Genomic DNA, 22,044 nt, shown 5'->3' on the forward strand with positions numbered 1-22,044 from the left:
ATGCTGCAGAGGACCTCACCATCAATACTGATAGGATTTAGAAACTGTCGGTTATAAATTGATTGATATTGAAGGTACCTGTACCAAGTAAAGACTTTGTCGTTGACCTCAAGGACCGAACTCCTCTTCCCTGATGCTGTAAAGAATTGCATTCCTAAATCCTGGTGGTCCCGCGGGATTTTTAAGGGATCATCCGTTTAAATTTTTTTACGTGGTACAGAAACATGTTGCATCCCCGGGACGGGCTATTACGGATAGGCTGTCCTGGGAAATCAAAAGTTCCCACGGGATTTCAGACCCTAAATCCACGCGAGCGAAGCTGCGGGCATCAGGTAGTAAATAAATAAAATGAAAATAGGTACGATTTCAATAAAAAGGCTTACTCGCTTATCATATCCGGTGACTTATTGCCTTTGTGTGATTGAAATTCGCGTCACAAACTGAATGTTACTCCGAGAGATATGGGTGTCATGTCTACTTTATCTCGCAGATAAGTCGTGTTTATCTATCTTCATATATGTCAAATAAATCAATGCAAAAATATCAATATCTCATGGCTAGACTCACGTGATTAGTCGGAGTACCTATTCCCGACTGGTGTCGAATCCATCCATTTTCAAAAGGCTTGCTTTGCTCGCGACGACGCGGGCTGTTTCGGAACTAGACGGGCCTACTCCGACTAAACACGTGAGCCTAGTAATTAAATATATTTATAATGAATATCACTCACGATAGTCACAATTTTTATTTTTTTATTTTTTATGACTCATTTTTTATTATGTGCACTACACTAAGGAAATCCTGCCGGTTTCACAATTTTTGTTATGTATTTAAAAATTATTTAGAAAATTTAAAAATGTTATATTGTTAGATATAGCGAAATGAGATGAAGACGCGAAACGCTTTCTGAAAAGTTTCTTAGTACATTACCTTACATGAAGACATGCACAGCCTTTATAGACTTGAAATTTCCTTCTATTTGTGCCAATCAATTTTGGTTGTTATGAATACCTACAATAAAACGTAGTCGAGGGAACATCGTCCCATAATCAAATAAAAAACCTCTCAGACTTTCAAAATCCAATATGCTTCTATCCATTCAGTTAGAGCGTTGGTATGGCTTCGCATTTGATCATGTTAAAATGTTACACAAGCCGTCTGAACATTCGCAACAAAATATCAATTTTTATTGCCTGTACCGTTTAGCTTTCAAAAAATACTTTTTAATATTTTAGACTTCTAAAGATTGTTCCTCATTTATATGCAGCATCTCACATGTGACTACTTTCTGTTCCTAGATACTTACAGATAGATAAATCATTAGCCTTCGAACGAAATGGAATAAATAACTACAGTTAAAAATCTTTTTTATACGTTCTATCACTACCTACTCATTTTGTAAATATGCGAAAGTGTATAATTGTTTGTTGATTTATTCAACAAAGCAATATGTTGGTGTGATTTTTTCCATGGATATAGTTATAAATAGTTAGTGACCTGAAGAGTGACAGGCTACTTTTTATCACGGAAAATAAGAGTTCTGTCGCAATTTTATAAACCTAAATCTATGCGGACAAAATCGCGGGCATCAGTTAGTTTTATATAAATATTTTATTAATTCTTAGTTATTAGTTTAGTTATTTGATTTTCCAGATTTGGGTCAACGTTGCTTAAATATTGCAATCGACTGAAGATGCAACAGCGTATCTAGGCAACACCACCCTACATTGTTCCACCATCCCACTTTACACTCACAGATTTTGCAATAGATAATTTTTGTTTTTGTTTACACTCGTAAGACTTTTCTGTTGTTAACCTTCTAAAAAGGTAAAAAAAAACAATCCGAAAATAATTCAAAGGTCGGATAAGTATTTGAAGCGTCAAGGAAATTGGTTTTTGCCACGCATTTTCCTTTAATGCCAGACAACGAAAATTTCCACATTAAAATGCTTGATATACGAGTAAGTTGTAAATATACAAAATGTTTTGAATGTTTGATTAAATTATTCATGGTAGGTATGTTTCAGCGAAATTTCCACTACAACATATACCTGCCTACTAGGATTTTTTATAGTTACGAATGCAGACCGCGAAAAATCTTTTTGGAATTAGAGATTAGGTACCTACTTATAGAGTTTAGTAACTACCTATGGGCCGAGAGCTCCTATGAAATTTTGAGAAGTTGTTAGATAAAAGCTGAAACTGAGTTTTTCTAATTATAAAAATTAGAAAAAAAGAGAACCTGAGTGTTGCCTCAATATGACAAACTAGACCTCAGCTGTTTCGTTTTTTAAGTCGCTTTGGTCATCTTGGCCAAGACTCTGCCCAATATCTCAATTCTTCGTTAGTAAGATCGGAAAAAAGTCAGGGGCACCAAGACAATGACAGATAGTAATTAATATTATGTTTATACGATGTTTATAAGTCACCGCTGTAAAAGATGAAAAGTTTAGGTTAAAAAATGAACTTAAAGTGATCGCTGAATAAATCTTTTCAGAAACATTTTATTAATAACTCCCATAAATTCGTCCTCATGTTACACGAACAAACAACACTGATATAAATGATGCCATTCTCATCGCATATCAAGAAGTGATGTTCAACTTGTAGAGTTGGAGAGAATCCAAACTGTCGTTTCCATCAGCTGTTAAGGGACTTTACAGACGTTAAGTGATCTCAACACTCACTATGCCACGTTTGTCTGACAGATAGTGTGGGATCAATTCTCTTGAGGGTAGTGTGACATACTTAGGTACCTATATACCTACTTGGTATCATTTTCATGTAGGTATAGCTTGAGCGTTAATTTACTATGTACAAATGAGCTGAAGAATGAAAATGAGTCTGTAGTATGTACAAAGTAATTAGGAAAAGTAAAGGCATCTCCTAACGCAGGGTACTTGCCCTAATTTTGGAAATATGATTTTATTTGATTCATTATTTATTTATTGATAGTAAGCATTCCAATATGGTTCCTACATTAAATAATTCAAAAAGCAAACACAAAATCATCATGTAATCTAAGTCTTGATTGATACAATATAACTAGGTATATAAAAGGAAAACAGACTGGTTGACTGACTGATTGACTGACTGACTGAATGACTGACTGATCTATCAACGCACAGCTCAAACTACTGGACGAATCGGGCTGGAATTCGGCATGTATAATAAATAGCTATTATGACATAGAGATCCACTAAGAAAGGATTTTACAAAATTCAACCCTAAAGTGCTAAACTAGAGGTTTAAAATGAATGTAGTACATGCAGACGAAGTCGCGGGAATAAACTAGTTACTTATACAGAAGTTATCCTTTAACATTAGTAAACTACAATAGTTTTTTAAACATAAGTAAACGAAGAATTTCCTTGGAAGATTAAATTCAACTAGCCTTAACGATTAATTCAGCAATTATAGTCCACTTGCGGAACAAAACCTGTTGCCTGATAAGAATACCTAGCGCATTAAAACTTTCAAGGATACAACAATCACCACCTGTATTAAACTAAAATTGCATGGAAAAATAGCAAACTTTATATTTAATAGTAAATATTTAATTTGAGGGAAAGAGGATAATTATCTCTATACGACATCTCTTGTAGTATCCTTGGCAAAAACAATACACTCGGTTATTGAACTCTGTGATCGTCATAACATAATTATACCGGAACATGTTTGCTATTTGGATGCTAAGGTGACTCTACGTACTTTACCTTATTTGTAAATCAGCTCTTGTATGTACGTTGACTGCATGAAATTAAAAAGTTATTAGAAGGATTAACAAGGCTCTCTCCGTCACTCGTTTCATTCAATCGTAGTTCCAATTTCATTTGAATATTAAGCAATCAAAGCTCAAAGATTTGTATGAAATTTTTTAAGACCGCGTAACTTTGAAACCGAATATTTTAACAGAAATCTGGAAAACCACAGACATAGATATTAGTTTCTAGAATATGTCTGCAAAATTTCATGGACTTTGGTTGCTTAATATTCAAATGAAATTGGAACTACGATTGTATGAAACGAGTGACGGAGAGAGCCCTCTTAAGATGTGCGTCTGTTTGCCAGGTAAAGAGAGATGACATGACACGCAATATTTATGTAGTAGAAATAAGAATAAATACTTAGTGATATTTAGTATTGGTAATATAATATACGTAAACGTGTTTGTATAAGTACCTACATGTTAGTATTTAAGTTTGTTATTATACAATACCTAAGGTTACAGGTTACAGGTACGTAAAAGTTGAAAATCAGGACTATGCTCGTGTGTTTGTACAAGGCATACCTACACCACTTTCGGATTTAGGATATATTTCCGGATTGTGCCACACATGACAGTTTGGTCCAGCGCTTTTTCTGCTTGGAGTCTCAAGTCATGGAGACGCTGGAATAACCTATCTTTAGGTAGAACTTGTAATGCGTGGCTCAATTTATAAATAATCGTTTTTTTCCGTTGTCTTTGACTGGAGACTGAATAAAAACACTGTTATTCAGTATTCCCGGGTGGCGCAAATCCTACAGCGCTACAGGGTCCTGAATTGGACTCACAACCGCTATCCGTCGACCCTCTACCCAAGTCTAGCGGACCTTCGATTCAATGTCTGGCTCCAATAAAGCAGCGAGCATTTTTTAAAACACAGTCTTTTATGAAGTTAAAATTAATTTATGAAGCTTTATCTATTTACTAATTGTACGCACACAATAATAAATAACTCTTTATTTTTTCAGTTTTTTTTAAATATTACAATAAAGCTTAATGCTAGCCTTTGTCTAACTCTTTTGTAAGAGTTTTCGTTTACTTTATCTAGTTCCTTTTGTCCCTTTTAATGTTTATTTTTATTGATATTGTTATGGAAGTCTTTTGATACACTTCTAAATATTAATTGTTGATATTAGATATTCATTTTTAAGATAAGTAATACATAATATGTATTTTATTTTGTTCTGTACCTATATAATAATATTGTATTGTAATATTGATAACCTTAAGTATCCGTTTATACATTTGAGTAAAAGAATTCCTTTTGTTGAAACAAACTAAGTATGTATTTGTTATTATTATTAATTAATTATTTATAGTTTGTAGCACCAACTGAAAAATAATACATTAAATCTAATCTTTACATAAAGAAAAAAATAAACGATACAGTTGTTTAACACGAAGGTGCGGTTTGGTAGTTAATTTATGTTGCGTCCTACGAAATCGCGTGCATTTAGAAGGTATATTCATAGGTCAAAAACCATATTAATATTGAAACTGTAATTAAAGAAAACCTGTTCTACTTTATAAACCTGTTCAATCATAAATTATATAAGAAATAAGTAACGTCGCGCCACGCACTGCAGAAATATAGAGTACTTATGTAAGTACGTACTTCCAAAAATTTGTATACTTACATAATTAATTTTCTATAGAGAGTAATTACATATTATTATTAGTTTTACAGGTAGAAGAAAGAATCTCCGGTTAATTTATTTCATGAAAACCTCAAAAAATGTGTGATAAATGGATGAACTCTCATAGAATTAAGGATAAACTTATTAACAAAGAAACTAAGAATATTATGTTTACACTCAAAAACAAAAATTTTCTACAGAAAATGTTATATAGGTATACGAAATAAACATTTGATATGTGATAGAAAAATTAAAAACAACAGCTAGCAAGTAAGTACCTACAAGTTAAAAAAGACGCTTCAAGATGATAGTAAATTAATTTAGCTTAATTAGATTAGCGTTTATATTTTACAAAATAATAAATCTAGATACATAATACTAGTATTATCCGTAAATTAATCAATGTCAGCATGTAAGCATTTATGATCTCCCAAACACGTATTTCCTGATCTTAAAAATAAACACAATGAAGATTCTTCTCACGTCCTCGCTCAATGATAACGTTACTGCTTCGGGTGGCTTAATGAGATGTAGTAAACAAAAAAGGAGGACGTGAAAATTTTCTTAATAGATATCTATTCTATTTAAATAGAAGTCTTGATTGTTAAATAGGAAGGCTTAATAGATACAACACCTCTAAGCAGCAAGCGTTCTAATTCAGATGAAGCCCTTTGGATTTGTATTGGGTACCTATCCGGAAATATTATTGTCAATGTCAAGAGCAAAAAGCTTGAACGTTGTACAAAAAAATTAAGGTTGCTATTTCAATAAGGCAATCAAAAAATACAGTTAAGTAAATTACTTTTATCCAAATGAACGTAGTAGATATTATTGAATTATTAAGTATATTTTTACCTTCCCTAATTAACATTCTATGGGCACTTATATAACTTAATTATTTTTATTATGATAGTTTCTTACAAATTTTTCGGTAGTAGTAGTTACTTTTGAAGATTCAAAAGTCTAATTGAATAAAAATATTTTGAATTTGAATTTGGTGATATTTTCACTTTCAAACATTGAAAACTTCAATGCATTATTTTGTCGATCACATTATTGCGTTTGATTAACTGATGCCATGTGGGATCCTGATCATGACTTAGATAGTTGAGATAACTATTGCAAAATGTTTAATCGGAATGCGTGACTCGTGAAATCTCTAATAGCACACGCCTAGGAAGCCGGTGAATACCATTTTTTACTGCAATACTGCACGCTTATATATCTACGGAAGCAATGTCGAAGTGATTTGCCATGAATATTATGGCATGCTGTGAAATTCATTAATACAAAACCAGACATTTATTTTACATACACTTATATACACTTTTAAGAGTTTTGAAACGACAAGAGAGTCGTTGCGCAAATATTAGAGTTATTATGAGTTTCATAATATGAAATCGTAGATGCCTAGCCATAAATTATTATTTTCGTCTACATAGTCCTGTTATAATATCATATTGCCCGGAATGTTACCTAAGTATAGGTTTTACTAAATCAAGTATGTATCTGTATAAAAATAATATCAAACCTCTCTTTTACACGTGTCGGTAATAAATAAGCCAGTGAAGTGTTATTAAAATATTATGACGGTATGGAATATTATTTTATATTCTGCTATAAACATATTTTTTACCCTTTGACATTTTAAAAGTATGTAAAGATTTATTTAACAGATAAACTAAAAAGATATAGATATATAAGCTATAAGTAGGTATAGATAAAATACATATTGTTTATTTCAAAAATATAATTAATTTAATGAACAATAATTCTTATTTCTTACTATAATAAAGATAGAATATTATATTGATTAAAATAAGACTTGCAGCTTGTTGCATAAATTCATATAAATACTGTAAGCAAACTTTCCGTGTCTGTACCGATTCACGCACCTCGTGTGTAGATAGTAATCTACCTCGGCTCATAACAAACTAGTACTTACTATTCAGTTGGATAAACAGTATGATAGTAAAACTTCCCATTTAATCTGGCAATATAAACTAGGATTATGAGAAGGATTAACTGAAGATTGACGCGGGAAAGGGATATTTGTGAAAGATTACTAAACATTACATTATTTCCATCAAGTTTGTGCAGACGGCACGTGTTGGCCGTCGATGTATACTAATCTTTCATAACAAGTTAAATTTACCGGTTCCTTCACTCCACCAACAATATACATCTCGTAAAACCTATTCAGAGATAATACATCTCCATAAAATTTATACGTACTTGTATGTCAAAAATATGACGCAAACTGTAATTCTGAGCAAGTTCTGAGCTGTTTATTGTCCAAAATAAATAGGAAATATTTCTGGTGCCCAACTTTAAGTCGTATTAATCGGAATCATAAAGCAAATAAGGTACATACGATACTGTCATGGAAAACTACCTCTTTCTTTCTTTCTTTAGATTTCATTGACAAATGATTCGATTTAATTTATCGATCCCACAACAAACAATAATTCCATCTTTTAATTTTCCATCTGAACATTTTACCATATTTATCTCCCTTTGGGCGCATTGAACTATTATGTACCTACTCTTGGGCGTGAATTATTTAAATGGACGATTTTATGGCGTCCTAAACAATACAACGAACTCCAAGTACATGCTACTTTTATTCTAATCAAATGAAAGCGTTCCAAGGAAAACAAGAACGTTGTAATATCATAAATATCAACATCTGATACTTAAAAGTGCGCGTGGGACTAAATAATAACGTAAATAACGTAATCTTATATTTTAATAACTCTGACAGTATTTAACCGAGTTAATTTTAATACCGTTAATACTTTTAGGAACCTAGCAATTTTAGGTACCTACTCGTAGGTAATGTATTATGAATATCAATGTTACAAATTCAACTGACGTTAACTGAAAATAAATAAAGCCATTATTTTTCCTGGTAAGTAACTCTTATTGGAAAAAACTGAGAAACGTTGTGCCTTATTATTTACACTTTACGACATAAAATATAAATTCCTCGTCACCCTTAATAAACCCACACGACAGCTTGATTATCTATCAAACGAGCTTTTTCCAGTAACGTCTTTGCGGAAATGCTCAAAGCTTTTTACTCGACCACGGGTCGTCGCACTGCGTATTTAAATAAATTGTCAAAACTTTAAACGAGTGTTTCCCAGAAGCGTGGGAAGATCACGACGTGTGCTGAAACAAATAGGTCATTTCGCCGGAAGAGTATATGTACACTTGTTTTAAAATTACATAGGCAGGTATTTTAACCCAAAAAGAGATTATTAGGACAGTACAATCCGCTATACATAATTTGGAAACATTATATTATCTATTTGTAAAATTTGGTGTATGTAGAGAAAGTAAAATAAAAGTCACTAATTTCATTTAATAAACTCCACGAAGTAAGTTTTGAGGGCAGTTATTTTAATACTTTTGTTTATGTTACGATCTTACGATATTTGGCACAAACTACAATTACTGGGCCATATTTATTTTATGTTCTCTATAATAATTTATAATACGACTGTGTAGTGTATATCGCTTGGTTCGCTTATAAAATTTCTGCAATATTTAGTGAAGATACTTATAAGCACTACAAATATTAACATACCTACTAATATATTAACATTAAAAATTACTGTTCAAATACTATTATACCTTTTACTAATACTTATGTTTATCCCGGAAAAGCAACGAAGAAAATTTTCCTTGGCTGTGAAAGGGTTCACCTTTTCTTTTCTTTATATAAAATGCATTACGATTTACAAAACTATACCTATTTATATTTTTATTTGCGTCATAACATTAACAAACACGCTGTTCTCGATGTAAATAAAGTTTGCTTATTCATAAGTATTATACTTTAATCAACGTTACATTGCAAATGCAATATAGCCGAATACCGAAGGAAACTTAATCATTAAAAAAATTGTAAAAGTGTGAGCCTGTAAATATACCTGTGTATGATTAAGGTAAAGAATTTTTATACTTATTTTTAATTGCAAAAAAAAAATTAAACCTCTTTAATCATAATCATATTTTTATAATTACACCTAATAATATTTTATTGTCTCTCGTTGAATTTCATTAATAGGTACCATTTACTATTTACTAAGTCGCGTACGATTATGCAACAATATTATGGTATTTTTCATCTACCTATTAATTATAATCCTACGTAAAAATTATAAGTACCATTTACGAACAACTTGTTTGTCTCTTCACCTTACTCAAATTTTCCGACAGGCCCCGGGGTTCAGACGAAAAACATCTTGGATTACCTAGCTGCACTCACTTACATAAACAAACCAGTTGGCAGATATTCATATTTTTTATTTTCGATAACGAACTCTAAAGCACTATATATTAAGCTTTTTGCATCACAGCTTTTCGCTTCAAGTTTACAAGCAGAATAAATATATGAACTTACCTATACTTTCTTTGAACTTATATGTCATATAAATATAAATATTACGGCTGATAAAAAGTTTCTTCGACTGGCATATTCTTTGATAATTGGAATAGGTATAACAATCGTTCTAACACTAAAGAAACCTGACCAGCATCCGTAAAAGACTGTAAGAATCTCAAAAGAAAAGGTCAATGTCATCCCAAACTCGCGCGAGATCGATACAATACGAGATCAAGAAAAGTATGTGTATGAAAAGTAATAAATTGTTATATTTCTGGGTAGTAACCTGCTATCTTCTGATAGTCAGTAACAAATTGTATTGGATGTACAAGGTCCTACCTATTCGAAATTCAGGTATTATTGCGAAGATGTGTTCTGACAAGTGAATGCACATGTCACAGTAGGTAAAACCAACTCATCTCGGTGAAAGTGCTATCGTTATTCGTAATCGTACGCAGGTATCTTGAAATCGTTCGCTGATTGCATAACACCAGCACTGAGTACGCCACAAGAATATTGTAAAACAGTACTTTCGGCTGACTTTTTAAAATTCTACGGAACCGTGAGATCGTACCTATCGATGGTAAAACTCAGTCAAAAAGTTGTTGTTATTACTTTTGCCTTTAACGTGCCATAAAAGTGCACAATCGCTTATTATGAAAATATCAATTAAAACTTTATAGGTTTCTTCCTTGTTTCTTCTTATTAATACATACCTAAAATACTAGTGCTGCCGACCTCCTAAGTCTAGTGCAAGTAGGTACCTACTTTTAGCTCCTACTTTAATTTTATCGCTATATTAGGTTAAAAATTAGGGTAATTAAAATAATTACAATGTAAGTATTAATACTGATTAGTATTTTAGTTCTAGTAGATTCAAGTAATATGTGCAATTCAGTTATTAATTTATATACCTATAATATTATGTAGGTAGCGTTATATGATTAAATGATTGGCATCAGATCCGTAGATCCGCCTGTTGTTAAATTTATCTTACACAAGTGTAAATTAAAAATTTATAACACCCCCGACGATCCAAAGTATCTGAGTTTTCCAAAAAATCATTTAAATAAATAATTATGTATTTAGGCAACGTCCATCTTGACAGCTTGACATTTGTCTATTGACATAATATTATGAACCTAACGGTTATCTAACCTTCTTTTCTACAAGAAAACTAGAAAAGAGCTGATAACTCTTAAACGGCTGAACCAATTTTTTTAGATTATAGCTAAGAACACTCTCGATCAAGCCACCTTTCAAACAAAAAAAACTAAATTAAAATCGGTTCATTCGTTTAGGCGCTACGATGCCACAGACAGATACACAGATACACAGATACACAGATACACAGATACACAGATACACAGATACACAGATACACAGACACACAGATACACAGATACACACGTCAAACTTATAACACCCCTCTTTTTGGGTCGGGGGTTAAAAAGGAAATCAATCAGCGTCAATGTCGAATAATAATAAGACGAAATTAAAATATTTTGCGCTCACCAGTGTGAGATGCTGGTGCCAGATCCATAATAATTATAATGTCGAAAGGTAAATTGACGATGACATGACACTATAAAAGTGAACACCTGGTAAACACAATAGTAAATTGACACATTGAAGCGTAGCTGAAGCTCATAATTTTATTCATAATTCATTTATTCTTGGAACATGTTACGATATAGTTATAATGATAATATGGGTAGTACATTATACATATTATATCAACACAACTTATGTAGCGATATGAATCTTACCGAAGACCTTTACAAAGTTTAAGAGAAAGTTCTAAATGTTAAGTATTTTTATGATGTCCATTGTCTACCTGCACAATAAATAGTGATTCTGAATTTTGAATTCTTTACCCAACCTAGGTACTTATACATTTAAATATCTAATAGGTAGAAGCAAAGTGTAGTTTGATACAAGTGTTAGCCCAGGTAGTTTCGACAGCGTATCTAGGTGGGATGTACTAGGTAAGCAACGTTAATTCAAATTCAAACTCAAATTCAAAATATTTTTATTCAATTAGACTTTTACAAGTTCTTTTGAATAGTCAAAAGCATCTACCACTGGTTCGGAATGCCTAATCCAAGTCGTTAACTGAATGTGCGAACTATTCCAACAATTCGACAGACGTCCAAATTTCTGTGCATCGAAAAACACACGCAGTCATCGATCCTGTCCATTATCACAATTTGATACATAATAATAATCCTGGCTTTGTTTGTTGTGGGCTTCTTCTCAGACCAGGCAGCGTTTGAAACTTCAGTTTTAGTTTTAGATTTACTTAATATTATTTATCATTGATGTCGGAGCCACCACCATTACCTAAATTACCTATCTGACAAATTAAACAATGGACCATCAAAAAGTGTACATTGGTACCTACCCAATTTAATAAAAGGCTTTTACTTTGACTAATCGTTAAACCTATGAATCAAAATAACACCTAAATCTACTCCTACTGTACATATTAATACCTACCTAAACAATCCGTAAGCATCTAATGTCCGCCCGGACCAATATGGAAGAACTGCATCAAGTGCCATACAAAATGCATTAGGTAAATTGCAGCGGCCTTTTCAAGTTCATCACCCGTATGTTCAGCAACATTAATACATCGATTCCTGAACGCAAATCTATTATACCTAATAATAATTACGATAAGTAAGTAAACAGAGTATGGAAATCGGCCAAGGGTACTATAACAAAGTGCAAGGTGACTCGAATCGAAGATCCAAGGCAATGAATCAGGTCACGTAGAAATCTGCGGATAATCAGCACACTTTATCGTCTTAAGTATCAATTCGTGTTATAATTAACACGGAACGTACCTGAGCAGCTTACACCCGCACGAAAGTCTTTACATCATCATCATCATTATCAACTGACGTCCCTTGTTGGAGATAGGTATCTTGTAGAGACTTCCACACGCTACGATCTTACGCCGGGTTTTTCAAACTATGTGGCCAGGCTCATTGCCACTTCAGATTCGCAACCCGTTGAACTATGTCGGTTACTATTGTTCTCCTACGTATTTTATTTCTAATTTGATCACGTAGTGAAACTCTAAGCATAGCTCTCTCCATCGTCCGCTGAGTGACTCTGATCTTTCTTTTGAGGCCCATACCTACAAGGTTAGCGACCATATCTCGGATCCATTATGTCATCTCTAAGTACACGTACTGTTCGAAGACTTTGATCTTCAAGCTCTGAGGAATTTTGGATGAGAGGACTCATAGTTATGCGATTAAAAAAATGATAAATTCTTTATCACAAGAATTTCCCTTCTTTTCAATGTTTGGTAGCGACTTACCTACAAACCTATACTCTGGTAAGAACCAAACCTATTAATACTTTCATACCCCTATCTATTTATCACAGTGCTACCTACTGACCGCCCGCGACTTCACTCCCTTTGCTCTGTGAAAAGTTCCAGCTTTCTAAATTCAAGCGGCATTGATGAGTCAGTCAGTGATTCAGAAGTTTTCCTTATATATTTAGAGAGTTTTCTTGCGACAATAATGTTTTGGGCTCTAAAATCCTTCCGCATCCAAAGTTTAGACTCAAATAATAACAAACAATGTTTGGCTACATACATTAAAACTACAATAAAATCTGGAAAATTTCACCAATATAGCAAAATAAAAGAAAATACCAATTACATGAATATAACAGTAGAGCACATAAAAGCGTGTTATATTTCGTGCAACCGTACAATGTACGAACGGTTCCATGCGGACGCGTCTCGGTCAATCTCGGCTACCGCAGTCGCCGCATTGTCTTGCTCACTTTCTTTTCTAAATCCGACCAAACGCCAGTGCTCCAGTTGTAGGTAATGTGTGAAATATGATAATCGCACATTATACTTAGTATCGTGTAATGGATCTACGCTATTATATCAGCATAGGTTTTGTTTGTGAGTAATTTGTACACGAGATAAGGGAAGGATAAATCTAAAAGAGAGGCTTTTAACAGGGCTCTCTCCGTCACTCGTTTCATACAATCGTAGTTCCAATTTCATTTGAATATTAAGCAACCAAGGTTCATGAAATTTTGCAGACATATTCTAGAAACTAATATCTGTGTCTGTGGTGTTTTAGATTTTTCTAAATATATGTAGTTTTAAAATTACAGGTGCTCAAAGATTTGTATGAAAATTTTTAAGACCGCGTAACTTTGAAACCGAATATTTTAACAGAAATCTGGAAAACCACAGACATAGATATTAGTTTCTAGAATATGTCTGCAAAATTTCATGGACTTTGGTTGCTTAATATTCAAATGAAATTGGAACTACGATTGTATGAAACGAGTGACGGAGAGAGCCCTCTTAAGTTTCAACGTAGATAAAACGTATCAGTCGACGACAAATTAGGATTTGAGTATGAAATGCTTATCTCTAATTAGCGGTGATAACTATTTCATTTCTATGCCTTTGTTATGGTTTCGCGAAGCCTTAAAATTCACGCCTATTTCTATTTTCACACTAATCCTTACGTACCTATTTGTAATGTATCAGGTCACGTGTAGAGACGTTGGAAACCACGAGTGGTCACATAACGTACACGTCGCTAAAGGAGGTATTGTGTTTGTATCCAGTTTTGAAAACTCAAGCTCAAATCTTTTATTCAAAGAAGGTACTATTGTTACGAAATCGAGACGAAATAATTGTGGCAACATCTCATGAAATAACATAAACTCAAGTCCTGTAAGGAGCGAAACGACTGAGAAGAACTAAGTCAATAGCTACGAATTAGTCTACTTATGTCATAACACTATTATTCTAATTACGTGTATTGTAAATATGTGTCACATTCGGTACAACCTAATAAGTATTGTGATATTTAATAGGTTACAGATAGAAGATCTAGATTTGTTGAGCGGGTGGCATATATTCCACTTAGCTACCCAGTGATAAGAGCAATTAATCAAACCGTACCAATTAGGACCGTCTGTCGAGACAATGCCATCGTTTATTTATTATGTTCTGAGATAACGTAGCGCATGCGTTATCTGCGTAGCGGTGATAGCCTAGTGGATAAGATTTCGGCCTCTTATTCGAGGGGTCTAGGGTTGATTCCGGGCACGCATCGCTAATTAATATTATAGAAGTTCTTTATAATATTCTCAAATGAATAAATAAATTAATGATTTATTCAATTCAAAGTGTGTGAAATGTGTCCAATCTGCGCTTGGTCAGCGTGGTGGACTAGTGCCTAAACCTTTCTCATTTTGAGAGGAAACCTGTGCTTAGTAGTGAGCCCGGTATGAAAAAATAATACGCTATCTTCGAGTTCGAACAGAAACGACGGTATTGTTTCGATTCTTATTGTGTGAAATCACGGACATGAGTGGAACATTTATATCGCTCTATCAAAATATGTATTGCTTTCTGATGCCCCAAAGTTTGCGTGATACAGTAACCCACATTCATGCTGCTAATCACGCATGACAATGACAATACAAACACGAACCGTACCCTTAGTACGATTTTGCACATCTCGAAAACGTTGATAGACTCCGAGTATCAAACACTTTAACATCAGAATAAAATGGCAGTGAGACGTCTGGCCTAGTAGTAACAACGCATATCGATCAATTGCGGTTGCAACCGTAACCGATTGATTTTTGTTCACTTAGACGTTATAGTGTATCGACAATCGAAATTCGCTAACGTTGTCGAACGTCGAGATGTGCAAATTCATACTAAGAGTACCTACTTGTTGTTAGAATAGTAATAATTATTTACGATAGTTTATTGCGTGTATTTTCCCGCAGTATTTTATTCAGGGTCTGCTCATAAATTGTACTAGATATCTACCTACCTACCTAAACTAGATCTGACAAAGTAACTCAATTGCGTGGAGTGGTTGATGTTTGACCTCCAGAACCTGTTAATAAACCATGGTTTAAAGGTATAACGCAACGAGCAAATTGCAAGCATGGATTAATTCTTGCAAGCATAGATTGATTCTCGGTAAAAATCGAATAAGACATAGTATTAGAGACAAAGACATGTTTAGTCTATTCCACGTAGAGTCATTTATGTTTTATTTTATTTTCGAGCTTACATCACTTTTCGGTTGCCTCCACGGGTCTCAAAATTAGGTACATTTTACAACCTATGATGTAAACTAGGTAAGTACTTAAGCTAGTTATAATTATTGTTAATTAAAACGTTTTTAAAACTACGTAGACATAAAGATTTAAATAGGTACAAGATTTTCATCATAAAGCGACATTCTCAAGTTTTAAAAGCATAAAAGCAAGTGAGCATAGTCGTGATACAGTCGTTACCTTTGTAACTGGGGCGTCGAGAGGATAATAGGTAAACCAGATACATCTGAGAGACGTTTTTGTGCTCTGTTTCATCCGCACTATTGTTTTTCACCTCTGAATTGCGGCATGTAAGGAGGTGCCTACCTCAGTTCACTCACATTTATACATAACTACCTACTCAGCTACCTAGTTATTTTTATAGTAAGTAATTTCGAAAATAGCAAAAAAACCGTTATGGTGATGTCGGTCGACTCTTCAGTGTCTGAAAAATCTATACATACCTATAATAAAATTGTAGAAAAGTGGTGTCTGTACAATGGAAATAGGTATATAAAAAAAAGTAGCAGGGGTTGTTATTATATCGATGCCGAACCCGCAATTGTAATTAATTTTTTTTTGTCTGTTTGTCTGTGTGTTTGTACACGCTAATATCAGAAACGGCTTATTCGATTTAGATACGGTTTTCACTAATATATTGTAGTAAGCTTCGCTCAACATTTAGTGTTTATTTCATGTCAATCGGTTCATAAATAAAAAAGTTATGTCAATTTAAAGAATCACGGCGAACATTTTTAACGTACAGAGTACGTACTACACGCCTCGCGCCTGAGCGTCCGTGGCTATATTATAAAGCGCGCTGATTCCACGCGAACGAAGTCGCGGGCACAACTAGTGTTTTAATAAAAACGATCGATTAAAGAATGACGTGACGTTACAAAGCAGCGCGGCCGCAGCGCTGAAGCCGCGCTGCCTCCGCGCGGTACTTAGCAGCTTTGAAGGCTCTACTGTTCAGAATAAAATATGCTAGTGGACGGTCAGTGTTTTAAATGTAATCACTTAGGATGCAAGAACGCCGCGGATGTAAGGGTCCCCCTGATGCGCGATCCAGGTAAGTGGCTACATATTTTAGAAACACTGACCGAGCATTAGCTTGTATTGTACGTACTGATGATACGCGACTTCGTCCGTGTGGATTTAGCTCTTTAATAATTCCGTGGAAACCCTTATTTCCGGGATAAAAAGTCGCCTATGTCCCTCTCCTTCATGCAAGCTAGGAAGAAGGCTAGCTAGGTAGATTTTAACTTTTAAATAAAGGCCCGCGACTTCGTCCACGTGGATTTATGTTTTTTCAATCCCGCGGTAACTCCTTTATTTACGGGATAACCATAGCCTACGTCCGTCTGCGGGATGCAAGCTATCTCTGTACATTTCATCAAAATCGATCAAACGGACGATCCGTGAAAAGGTAACTGACAGACAGACACTTTCGCCTTTATAATATTTATTCATTTATTAAATACGTTTAATATTTTGACAAGTTTAGTTATTATTCATTCATTCAAAAAGTGAAATCAAACATTAACATCATTTTTTTAGAAAATATTATGGTAAACGACATTAAAATTCAGTCTATAATCTAGTTTCGTTTAAAGTCTCAATCAAGTTTCAACGACATTATTAATTATACGAATTTAAATTATCTACACCTCATTAGCACTAGTGAAAGTTCACGTAGTTTTATTTTATTTATTCATTCATAATTTACTACATAAACGAAAAAGAGCGAAATCCTGAAAAGCTTATAACAGTTATCATCAGCCATCGACTCATTACCCATAATTGATTTCCTAGCCATAAAAACTTTATACAGGGACCCTTTGGACTTTTTTCTGAGCGATATTGAACCTACTGAGTATAGGCACTTATTTCGTACAGTAGTAGGTAAGTAGGTAATATAATTGTATGCAAATCTATCAGTTCACGTCAGCTGGTGTCCCATTAACGGACCTCATAGTTCAAATGTCCTTGACTCGTACCTCCCCGCTACAATTGGGTCAGAGGGGGCAGCTAGGTACCTAGTTACCTACCTCTCGCTTTGCAATACTGCGCGATGACATATTTAGAGCAAGGACAGTGATACTATCGTGTATTTACAAACCACTAACCTGCTTATAGGCAAAAATATTTAGTAGATAAGTTGACTATCTACTTAATAACAAAACCTGAGTGTCGCCTAATGGAAACTACGTACATTTTTACTCGTGTGGCTCTACTGATGTAGAGTATGACAAAATTAACCAAAAGTTTCCCTTTACGAAGATAGACAAGACGACGACATCTCAGTCGCGTCTCAAGCAAGACGTCACAACTCCAAGACGTCACGATGAAGATGTAGATGACGAAAAAAAAAAATGTTCTTACCCGGCCATTACGAAAAAATCTACTCCCTACTTACCTATCTAATGTTAGAGTTTATTGGTAGGACCTACTCTAATTCATTCAGCGATTTTTGTGATTTGCACTTCAAACAGAACAGATTAGGTACTTTTTATAATCTATAGGTACTACGAGTACCTATAGATCGTAAAAAGTGATGATACCTAGTGATGATACATGACTTTTTAATTTAGAAAATGTGGTACTAAGTATATAATACCTACCTAGATGGATACTGGATGTCTACAAGCATGGCCATACTGGAATAATTTAATGCATAATCCATCAACGTCAGATTGTAGATAGGTGCGAAGAACTTTCGACGCTAACTTGCGAAAGGGTCGTAAAACGTACAGCATATAAAGTAACGATTTCTCCCCAAAAAAAATTTTCGAAGTCATGCTTCTTAATCTATTGAAGAAATTGTATAAAGAAGTGGGTAAGTACCTACGTTTAAGCATCTTATTTTTTATATAATAGCCTCAATAGCTCAACTGACTGAATTCCAAAGGGTCGGCGATTCGGACCTATCTGTTGCACTATTGTCATACCTAATCCTAGCACAAGTTTTACGCTTAGTTGGAGAGGAAAGTGGAATTTTAACATAAGACTAATATTCTTTAAAAAGAAAAGACTAGTTTTTACCTGTGACTTCGTCCACCATACATATTATACTTATAATTTACAAGCTATAGCACTCGGGCATAAAGTATTCTATCTATCAGTGAAAGATTTTGGGAATCGGATGTGTATTTTCGAAAATTACCTCTTAAAAGTAGAAACTTACAAACTTTATAATATTAAGTAGTAGGTAGGTATACCGTATAGATTTGTAATTACCTGACACGTGTCTAGAATTTCTCAATCCTTTTTATAACATTCCTAGATCTAGCTAGACCTATTATTGTAAGCCTATATTAATATGACGACAAAACAAATATGAAAACTTCACCTTCGCTAGCGGGTTGTTATCGTCAAGTCAAAGCGGCATGCAAGTAGGTCAATTTCGATAAATAAAATTTCTGTAATAATTATCTACATAAAAAGTGGCTTATGTATTAATTCAACGTACCTAAGTACTATTTTCTATCTCCATTCCAATCCGTCCAGTAGTTTTTGCGTGAAAGAGTTACAAACATACACACACACACACACACACACACACACACACACACACACACACACACACACACACACACACACACACACACACACACACACACACACACACACACACACACACACACACACACACACACACACACACACACACACACACACACACACACACACACACACAGACACACACACACACACACACACACACACACACACATACATACATACACACAAACTTACGCCTTTATAATATTAGTGTGATTATATCTAGATACCTACCTAGCTTTTTACAATAAGAACATTTTTACGACATACAATTAATTTTTTTAGTACAATATGTTGAAATAATTTCTGATGAGCCTTATACATTTTACCACTGTAACTGGTGTGTGAATATTACCTTAAATTAAATTAAATAAAAATAAAAGCCAAGACTAAAATATTAAGTTAAGAAAGAGATTTCAAAGATTTTCAAATATTTTAATCAAAGTATTCCCTCGGGATTTTAAAAACCTAAATCCTCGCGGACAAAGTCGCGGGCATCAGCTAGTATTTAATACTAGCTGACGCCCGCGACTTCGTCCGCGTGTATTTAGGTTTTTCGAAATCCCGTGGGAACTCTTTGATTTTACGGGATAAAAAGTAATCCATTCCGAATTTCAGCCAAATCCGTCAAGTGGTTTTTTGCGTGAAGGAGTAACAAACATACACACACACACATACAAACTTTCGCTTTTATAATATTTGTGTGATAAAAGATAGGTAGGTACTTACTTACTATAAAATATACAAATCCCTCAATGATAAATATTAAATACCTACCTACCTAAATATAAAAATGTGTTTTACAGTTTCCGTATAAAGAGCTGAAAGTGCACATCCCTTATACAAGGTAAGTTAGTAGGTACATTACATATAATATGATCAATATTATTTAAAATAATAATAATAATATTATTATTATAGATATAACTTACTCTCACGCCCGGTTACAAAATAGATATATATAAAAGCCAAAGATAATATAATATACTTACATATATAAAAAAATATTATTATTATTATTATTATATATATATTGACTATAGGTAGGGTAGTAGCTTAATAGTAATTTAAAATAACATTGCACTCACCTATAGTTTTGAGAATTTGAAGATCTTCTAACTCATATTCCTTCTCCTCTTCGGAGTACTCGGACTCTGTGGCGGTGGACTCTTGTTCCTCAGTAGAAGATGCTACTGAAAGAGACCGCACGTCGGAGCTCAGTTCCGAGCTACAGTCTCTCACTAATTTTGCACTAGCCATCATCATTTTAAAATTTGTTGTGTGAAAATACAGATGCGCGATTTTCTTTCACCAAAAGCTCAACGGGAGCTTTACGTACTTAAACCATTATTGTTTTTATTAGAAACTAAAATAACTTTTGTATTATTTCTTTAAATTATATTTCCGAATTTATATCAAATTACACTTACAGTTTACATGAAAACGTACATGATTTATTTCAGTCCAGTTGTTTGATTTTATATTTTTGTCGGAGTCGCCGAGTGCAAGAACGCGCGATCGAAATTATTTACGTGTGGCACGTTCTTACGTCGACGCGGTTTGATTCCCACTGCATGCCCACTGCTCAACGGTAGCGGGCTGCGAATAACGTTCCAAAGATTCATATCAAACGTAGTAAAACGCGAATATCTTTGTCATAAGCATAGTTTGAGATAAATATTTTTAGGTGCAAATCACACGTACTCATGCAATAATATAAGTAGCGGGAATGTACCACAGTAAATACGATTGTTTAACTGTCGATATTTCAACCCAGTTACGTGGATCACCATATTACGCCGCAAAGCGGACGGGGCAAATCATACCAAGTACCTACCTACTTAGTTAAATGCCTACAATAACATTAGGTATTATTACTGTCCGAATTACCTAGCTGAAATTCTAAACATTTATAGCTACCCAACCCACGTTTATAGGTTTTAAGTTTCAACGATAAAATCTTATAACAACAATCACCCACGTATCTAAGTTTACTAATTTTGACCGAGTTCTGGCCAAGTTGGTAAATTGTGTACCTACTATCCAGATTCTATAGATCGTTGAATGGTCTTGGTCATCCACTCAGATGCCGAGTGGCGAGTGTATAGGCGTATATCACGTCACGAATCGCCCAAACTTGATTTTATTTTATCTCTATTAGTCATCCATACATTTTGGTATACAAATCATCGTTCTAACTCTGCTGCTGCTATGATTTTTATCTACGAGTAGGTAGTCCTTTCTTTATAGAACGGATTTGAACGGACGCCCTTAATAAATAATTTAAATATAAAAATACTCAATAGGTATTTTTGCCCGATCTGCGGTAGATTTGCTAACTCTGTGTCACACTGAATGATAGGCACCAAGCTTATTTGACATTGCTGCTTCTGTGAGTGATATTGAAATAATTTGTCGATGAAAACCTTCAATAGATTAAAAATGAATCTCAAATGAGATCGATGGCTATCATACAGTGTTAGACACTGAGTTAGCAAATCACCTCGCCACCTACCTATTTCACCTCTCCAGTCGCCACCTACCTATTTGTGCAAATCCAAAATTACAGT

At 34.1% G+C, this 22,044-nt stretch overlaps 1 protein-coding gene across 1 annotated transcript in view; it reads right to left on the reverse strand.

Annotated features, from left to right (window-relative positions):
- LOC123869057 (cAMP-dependent protein kinase catalytic subunit 3) overlaps positions 1-21,086 on the reverse strand; it is a 46,650-nt gene extending 25,564 nt beyond the window's left edge. The window contains exon 1 of the mRNA XM_045911796.1: positions 20,563-21,086. Coding sequence (XP_045767752.1) covers positions 20,563-20,740 — 178 coding nt within the window. The 5' untranslated portion in view covers positions 20,741-21,086. The remainder of the gene's footprint in view (positions 1-20,562) is intronic.
- Positions 21,087-22,044: the final 958 nt, after the last annotated feature.

This window comes from Maniola jurtina, chromosome 1 (genome assembly GCF_905333055.1).
Source record: "Maniola jurtina chromosome 1, ilManJurt1.1, whole genome shotgun sequence".
Lineage (NCBI taxonomy): Eukaryota > Metazoa > Arthropoda > Insecta > Lepidoptera > Nymphalidae > Maniola > Maniola jurtina.